General features: G+C 49.8%; 1 protein-coding gene across 2 annotated transcripts in view; it reads left to right on the top strand.

Moving 5' to 3' along the window:
- Window positions 1-2,161, top strand: part of CEP72 (centrosomal protein 72) — a 37,805-nt gene extending 35,644 nt beyond the window's left edge. For both annotated transcript variants that reach the window (XM_032279181.1, XM_032279180.1), the window contains one exon: window positions 1,624-2,161. In XM_032279181.1, coding sequence (XP_032135072.1) covers window positions 1,624-1,789 — 166 coding nt within the window. In that variant the 3' untranslated portion in view covers window positions 1,790-2,161. The remainder of the gene's footprint in view (window positions 1-1,623) is intronic.
- The last annotated feature ends 6,418 nt before the right edge of the window (window positions 2,162-8,579 follow it).

The following is an 8,579-nucleotide window of genomic DNA, read 5'->3' as shown; positions in this document are numbered from 1 at the left end:
GTGAGGTGTGGACTATGATGTGTGACCGTGAGGTGTGGACTGTGATGTGTGGAATATGATGTATCACTGTGAGGCTTGGGCTGTGAGGTGTGGGCTGTGAGGTGTGGACAGTGCAGTGTGACTCTGCGTGCGGTGTGACTGGGGAGACAGGCACGTGGAGATGGCCAGGTGTGGCGGGGCATCCTGTTCCCTGGGCAGCACTCCCGCAGCTCTGCTCTCCCTCACGTCAGTTCGTGTTCAGTTAGAAACATGGAGACGCCACCTTTGCTCCCTGGCTACGGTGGGGTCGTGAGAAGGAGGCTGGGTGTGAGGGCTCCTCAAGGCGGAATCTTCGTTTGTATTCAGAGTTGTGTGTTGGGAAGTGGTTGAAGGCCGGGTGCGGTAAGGAAGAGGTGCGCTGCTGGAGGAGGCGAGGACAGTTGCTCTGGGCGGTTTTGTGGGTGCTATTGTGTGAACCCCTGTTCCTGTGGCCTAAGCAGGGAAGGCTGGTCTGTGGTCGGTTCCTCCCCCTCCCCCTTCTCCTCTCTTTCCCCCTCCCATTCTCCCTCCTGTTCCTCCCCATTCCCCCCCGCCGCCGGCTGAGGCTGCCACAGCTCACCTGGGTTAGAGTACATTCTGGTCATATGTATAGCCAGGCTCTGCCCCTTCCAGGATAAAGGCCACAGACCCCCATGGGTCCATCACAGGTGTAAGTTAGAGGGGCAGGGTCCTGAAAGATGAGACTGGGCTGAGACAAGATGCGGAGGAGCAGAAGGAAGGGGACTGTGATGGGCGTGGTGCAGCCACACCACTCCCTGGAACCTGGCGGGCCTGTCTTGTGGTCAAGGTAGAGTTGGGGGTCACACTCCTTGAGGACCGTGGCCTGGATGTGGATGAGGCAGGGTGCACAGCTCCCAAACACAGTGGGACTGGGCTTCTGCCCCCAGGATCCATGCTGGCTTCATCCAGTCTGGGCCTCTGCCTGCCAGTGGCTCCATGATGTCCAAGCAAACAGGGCCTGTGCCCGCACAGTGGCTCTGTCCATGGCGTGCCCATCTCTGCGGCTAATGTGTCAGAGGTCAGTGGGCCCTGCCTGGTCTAATACTTGCAATGCCCTGAATGTCCTTAAGTCACCGCTGACTGGGTTAGCAGGGCAATTTGGAGACGACAGAGTTGGTAAAATGCAATAGCACTTTATTTCTAAAAATCCCTTCTAGAATAAAAATGGTCAACAGTATTAAAAACTAGGACTTTTCTATTAAACTATTATGATACCAAAATTATTAGCTTGTACTGGGAATCAGAAAGATTTCGGTTCTGTGTCTTTTCTAGAATTAGAGCATTGTTTTGTCAGCCATGATGCTTATCATGCTCTTCCCATAAAACCGTGTGTAGCTGGAATGCCACAGGTGCGTTCACTCACTCATTAGCCCGTTCAGCTCATCTATTCTGTCGGTGCTGAGCAGCACCTCCGAACTGCTCAGGGGTCAGCCAGTGGCTGGGAAGGGAGGAGGCAGTAGCCAGTGGGACACGGGCGGTGGAAGGAGCCTGGCATGTGTGGGGGGAGGTGCAGGCCCGGCAGGTGAGGGCAGCACCGCTGGAGAGGACGGAGCCTTGAGCAGCCGCTTCCCTGCCGTTCTGCAGCTCCCTGGTCAGCACCAACGAACACCTGCTGCAGGAGCTGAGCCAGGTGCGGGCGCAGCACCGGGCCGAGGTGGAGCAGATGCACTGGAGCTACCAGGAGCTCAAGAAGACCATGGCCCTGTTTCCGCACGGGAGCGCCGGCCCCGGACGCTGCCAGGCCTGCTGACTCCTGCCAGGAGGTAGTGCTGCTCCTTACGTGGCCTGTGCCTTCCTGTTTCTTTACTGAGTGTATTGGCTGGCAAGGGTTCTTGCTTCTGTTTGTAAGTACTTAGGATTTTTGGAATGTATTCAGGGGCTATAGCTTGGTTTTCTAAAGCATCCGAAAATGATATGATCCATCCAAGCCCTTCGCATGTTTGGAGACAAAACACATTGACATATTTTGAGACCAGCTGACCATTAATCTTTCATCCGGTGTCCGGAGATGACGTAAATGCAGTGTTTCACTACCTGATATAAAGGAGAGCTATGTATGATCTTTATTTAATAAATGATACATTGTTCTGAAAAGTTAACTTTTGAAGTGTCTGTACAAACAGTAACAGCTTGTCCTTGAGTTATTTTCTAAAGCAAGTTATGCACCATGTCAGGCGAGCAGGAATAATTAAGTTCAGACTTAATACAAGTAACACTTACAGATGTGGGGGAAAATCCTTACAAGTGTTGTTTTAAGGTGTGAACGTTTTGTAGCCAAAGCATCTGCCCAAGCCCTGGCCCTCTCGTTTGCAGTGTAGTTCCGGAAATCATGCTGTGATAGAACACAGAAGCGGATGTTTAGTTTGGAAATTTCCTGTCTCATGTCACACTTGCTGTGATGGTAAAACAGGGTTTTTTAAAACGACGTTTAAATGATTTGCGAAGATGAGCAGGCCTAAGAAGAAAACGCTCTGTGCTAGGTGTGCGTGTGTGTGCTTGTGTGCGTGCGCCCGCGTGTGCGTGTGTGTATGTGTGCCTGTGATCCCTGGGGAAATCAGAGGAGGGACTCCACTGTCTATTCCCCAGAAGAGGACTTCCTGGGCTTCAGGCTGTCCTGTTGTGTCACCTCTCTGTCTGGTCATGGTTGTAACTTAGCAGGAAAATGTGGCATACCAAATTTATTTTTTATAGGGTTGGGATGGGGTTCATCTGTCATCACATAATTTATGTATATGAGAGTATTAGAAGATGCTAGTCTACTTTAACCTTATAGATGCTTACCTCCTTTGAGTTTCAGTGAGCTTCTTGGACCTGTGAGTTCATATTTTTCCTCAAATTTTGCAGAGTTTCAGCCACTATTCATATTCTTGTCTGACCCCATCTCTCTCACTCCCCTCTCCCTCCCTGCCCCGGCTGGGACTCCAGTTCGCTTTCTGTTAGACTGTGATCCTGTCTGTAGGTCACTAAACTCTCTGTCAGACTGTGATCCTGCCTGTAGGTCACTAAACTCCCTGTCAGACTGTGATCCTGTCTGTAGGTCACTAAACTCTCTATCGGACTGTGATCCTGTCTGTAGGTCACTAAACTCTGTCGGACTGTGATCCTGTCTGTAGGTCACTAAACTCTCTCAGACTGTGATCCTGTCTGTAGGTCACTAAACTCTCTGTCGGACTGTGATCCTGTCTGTAGGTCACTAAACTCTCTGTCGGACTGTGATCCTGTCTGTAGGTCACTAAACTCCCTGTCAGACTGTGATCCTGTCTGTAGGTCACTAAACTCTCTGTCGGACTGTGATCCTGTCTGTAGGTCACTAAACTCTCTGTCAGACTGTGATCCTGTCTGTAGGTCACTAAACTCCCTGTCAGACTGTGATCCTGTCTGTAGGTCACTAAACTCTCTCTCAGACTGTGATCCTGCCTGTAGGTCAGGATAAATAATAGACTCAATTATTTTTCATCCTTGTTCTCTCATCCTTTACTTTAGATGGTTTTATTGTCCTGTGGCAAAGTTTACTAATCTTTTCTTTCACTTGCCCAATTTGACGTTAAGCTTGTATAGTGAGGTTTTTGTATCAGAAATTAGATATATTTTTAGCTCTAAAATTTATTTGACGCTGGGCCGCGTGGCTAACACCTGTAATCCCAGCACTTTGGAAGGCTGAGGCAGGAGGATCACTTGAGGTCAGGAGTTCGAGACCAGCCTGGCCAGCATTGTGAAACTCCATCTCTGCTAAAAATGAAAATTAGTTTGTGGCATGCACCTGTAGTCCCAGCTACTCGGGAGGCTGAGGCAGGAGAATCCCTTGTACCTGGGAGGCGGAGGTTGCAGTGAGCCGAGACTGCACCACTGCAGCCTAGCCTGGGTGACAGAGCGAGACCCCATCTAAAAAAAAAAAAAAAAAAAAAAGAATTCCATTTGATTATTTTTATTAGTTTTATATCCCTAATATGTTCATGCTTCCATTAACTCCCTAACAGGTTTACTAGAAATTCCAAACTGTTCCCCATGGTTGCACCAGCAGGCCCGACTGCCAGCCGTGTGTGATCCCGTCTGCTGGCCCGTGTTTTCCGCACCCATTGCCGAGGTGTTAGCACCTCGCTCCGGAGGGTGTGGGCTCGGCCTCCTCCTGGCTTCGTTGGCTTCTCCCTGTTTGGCACCTTCCCACGTGTCTGTGACTTACTGGGACTTTCTGTTGGTAAAGTACCTTGCAGGTATTTTCCCTATTTGTCTATTGGATGGTCTGTCTCATTTATTGGCAGGTGTTATTTATGGTTCTGGGTAGCAGTGCTGTGTGAGTTACATTTGCAAATAGCTTTTCTTATCTTTTTACTTTAATGGCATCTTTTAGTGAAGGGAAATTTTAAACCATGTGGCCCAATGTATCAATATTTTCTTTTATGATTAAAGCATTTTGGATCCTAATTTTTAATAATCTTTACTCTGCCTTGGTCATAAAGATATTCTGCTGTGTTGCATATTTTGGATTTTAGATATAGATTCTACCCAGAATTAATTTTTGTGCCTGTGGTGGAGGTGAAGAGTCCCGTTTCATGGTGTTCCAGACATAGACTAGTCTTCCCAGGCCTGGCAGGCGAAGGCTCTTTCGTCAGGATGATTTTTTTTTTGAGACGGAGTTTCGCTCTTGTTGCCCAGGCTGGAGTGCAATGGCGCGATCTTGGCTCACCGCAACCTCCACCTTCTGAGTTCAAGCAATTCTCCTGCCTCAGCCTCCTGAGTAGCTGGGACTACAGGCGCGCACCACAATGCCCAGCTAATTTTTGTATTTTTTAGTAGAGACTGGGTTTCACCATGTTGTCCAGGATGGTCTTGATCTCTTGACCTCGTGATCCACCCACCTCAGCCTCCCAAAGTGCTGGGATTATAGGCGTGAGTCACCGCGCCCGGCCCATCAGGATGATTTCTGTGTCTGTTTCTGCACCTCCTTGTCTGTCTCTGTGCCAGAACCACATTCCAGGGCGCGTCCTTCCATCCAAAGTGAGGACGTCTTGGCTGCTTTTGACCCTTGGGGTTTATGCATTTTAGAAGTAGCTGGTTGAGCTGGGATTTTGTTTGGGGTTTCACCTGTAGATCAACTTGGGAGTAACCGACACTCTTGTGACACTGGGGTGTACAGACAGTGAATGTGGACTGTGAATACAGGGTCTCTCCCGGATAGAAGGACTTAGCACAGCTGGATACTTTTCACAGCGGTCTGGTACGTTTTTTGTCACATTTAATCCTAGGTCCTTGTTATTTTGCAATGCTGTTTTTAAACATGTGTTTGGATTTCATTTTCCTAATTATGTGTTGCCATTTCATGGAGATTCCATGTTCATGTATTAGTTTGTAGCCAGCAATCCAGTAACGTTCCTGATTTGCCTCCAGCTGTTTTCTCCTCACTGGGCACCCAGTCCTGTTCCCTGTGAGTGATGGGTTTTCTTTCCCTTTCCTGCTACTCTGGATTTTCACTTCATGTTTTTATTTTTGTTTTGTATTTTGTTTTTCTGCACTGGTCGGAACCCCTAGTGCAATGCCGATGAGAGGTGGCAGAGTAGACATCACGTTCCGGATATTCAGAGGGGTGACAAATTCTCACCATTTATCCGCTTACTTGTAATAGATTATTTTGTTGTCGTTTTAAAGCTGCTTCTATCAATAGTTTGCATCAGGAATGGATGAATTTTATCACTTTTTCTGCAATGTTTGAGAATAGCACATGATTTTTCTCATTTAATATATTGATGTGGTGAACAACCATAATTTGCTATTGTGAAAAAAATCCTTGAATTTCTGAGATAAATCCAACTCAATAATTTCGGATTTTCTTTTGCTTACGTATTATTGTATTTGGTTCGTGACTATTTTGTTTAGCATTTTGTGGCCCGGCTCTACCGCTTACCACCTGTGTTTGGGCCCCGATTTCCTCGTCTGTGAAACGGGGACTAGTGCCTTCCTCACAGGGTTTTGTGAGGGTGAAATGAGTTGGCGTGAATGGAACTCTCGGACGGCCTCGGCGCACCCCGAGCATGGGGTGGCTGCGGTGGCACGCCGTCAGGATCTGTCTTCACGGCTACGGAGACGTACGGTTGTCCTTTGTAACGCTGTTCGTGCCAGGCCCCGCATCTTTACACCACCGTCAAACGCGCTGGGTTGTGCGTTCTTTCCCCATTCTCTAGGATAATTTACTTAACATTATAAGGACTCCATCCATGGATGTGGGATGGATCTTGCTGGTGAAGTCACCTGTGCCTGTAGCTTTCTTTGTCAGGAGGTCTGACTGAGGATCCAGTAGGACTCAGTGTTCCCGGAGGTGGCAGAGCCGTTCACGTGACCGTCCCTGTGTCCCCCTCATTGGCCCTGCATGTCCGAGCTGGGTTGGGGCCACGTGACTGCTTCTGAGCTACGGCCTGTGCATGGGGCCGTCGACGTGAGTCGTTTGGGGGCCAGAGCGGTGGGGAGCTGGGGCGCCACTTGGAGAGCTTCCCTGCCGGTGACCGGGGCAGCCGCATCTCGGGGTTCGCAAGCCTGCTCGTCTTCCGTTGGAAGACACCTCCTGTTACTCCTGAAGCCGGATGTGCTGTGAATAGTAAGTTCTGCGTGCCCCACCATTGAGGCGTCAGTGTTTTCCCCTGTAGCTGGCAGTGACTTACCCTAAGTCACAGGGCTGAGCAGGCATTCCATTTCTTTTGGAGTTAGTTTTTATGTTATGTGTCTCTAAGGATTGGTCCATATTATCTTAATTTTCAGTTTTGGGGGGTGTAATACACATAATCTTTAACGACATTAGAATGGCTTCAGCATTTGAAGTTGTGTTCCCATGGCAGAGATGTAAGGACAGTTGTGTCCCTTCAAGCAAGTTCTTGCCACCCAGAGCGAGGAGTGCAGGGTCAGAGACCATCTCCAGCCACCCATGCCGTCCGGCAGTGCCTGGGCTGCGGAGCTGAGGATGCACGCCCAGGCAGCCAAAGCCGAGTCCGAGCAGCAGAGCCCAGCCCTCATACGAGCCACAGGGGGTCCCTACCAGGCATCTCCAGCCAGCAGGCCACCTGCCCCCAGCCACCTTGCTTCCTCCCCTGTGCCGTTCAGTGAGCCTCTGGTGAGACAAAGGCCACTCCATGTGGGTGGGAGACCCCATAAGTGCCAAGGCAGGAATCAGAAGCCTCGGCCTGTTCCCATATAAATAATGAGGAAGAAAATAACTAGAGATATAACCAGAGTAGTTATTCATAGGTGATCTTGGTTATTCACAGGTGATCTTAGTGACTCATAGGTAACCATTAAGATATGAATATATACTCAGCATTATCTTTTACTAATGCCTCTCAGGTCGGGAAGTGTGAACCTGGGGTGACATTGTGAAGGAAGTGACCCTAAGGCAAGACGCTCTAAGCCCTCTGTCACGCCTGGGGAAGGGCTGCTGGAGGGCGCCTTGGCTGTGCGGCAGCCCCAGCGCTGGGAAAGCGCCCGCTGTTTAGCAGCTGCAGAAGGAGAGTCTCCTTCCTCGGGGGAGTTAGGAGGAAACTCCGCCCCTCCAAGCTCTTGCAGTCAAGGTCTGTCGGCTGTCAGGGAGGCCCGCAGACATCGGGGCGTACCTGTCTCTGTGTGACGCTGTGCTTCAGAGGTCACAGTCCATGTCCAGTCTCAGGTTCTGCTTCTGCACCTGGTTCCTCTTTTTCTTAGAAGAGGTAATCAGTAAAAGTAACATCAATCTTAACGTCCTTGTCCTTTCTTGACAAGTCTGGAAAAAGTGCTGACCCATTATGCTCCTTACCTCATCTTGGCTACTTGAAAGTCCCGGGCCCCCATCCCTAGACCCGTGATGTACCTGACCCTACCACTGACCACCATCACCTCACCCCACCTGTCCTGCCCCCTGCTGTGTACTCAACAAAAGTCAGAGCGTGCGGACACCCAGGGCCAGGGCCAGACTCCGCGCTTTGGTTGGCAGTGGACCCTGGGCCCAAACTCTGTCTTCTCTTTCTTGGTGTCTTGTGTCTTTTATTTCCACAGTTTCTCGTCTCCACAGCTGTAGACAGGGGCTCACAGGACCCTGCAGGGCTGGACCCTACAACTCAGCATCTGCCTCCAGGGGACCCAGCCCATTCTTTGCCATTCTTATTGGTGGTTTGAACTTTCTCTTCAGTCCTTTCGAAAAACCACCCTTTGCCTCCATTTTCTTTTCATTTCGAGTTCAGATCTGGTCTTTCTACCTTTAGCCAGCCTGAAATTACAAATAGGTATGGGTTAAAATAGTATTTTATCCGTTTCCTTGTTCTGTGTTTCTGTCTTGCTTTATCAGCGAGTGTGATTGATCCGCCGGCTCACTAGTTTAAATCTAACCTCTCATTTCGTGCTGTTTGCTGTGTTCCATGATTTCTTCCACCTCCGCGTCTGCCATTTTCAGATGCTCCCCTGCCCCCCGCACACCCCCCTCTGCTTGTTTGGAGACTGTGCTCTGCCTCTGTTCATTCTTACGCCAGGTGTGCGTTCAGGCCACGCTCGCACCCACCCCGGGTTCCTCCAGCGCGAGGCGCACGCCC

This window comes from Sapajus apella, unplaced genomic scaffold, assembly GCF_009761245.1.
Source record: "Sapajus apella isolate SASKATOON/1434 unplaced genomic scaffold, GSC_monkey_1.0 scaffold11, whole genome shotgun sequence".
Classification (NCBI taxonomy): Eukaryota; Metazoa; Chordata; class Mammalia; order Primates; family Cebidae; genus Sapajus; species Sapajus apella.
This window is presented reverse-complemented; position numbering and strand designations above follow the sequence as displayed.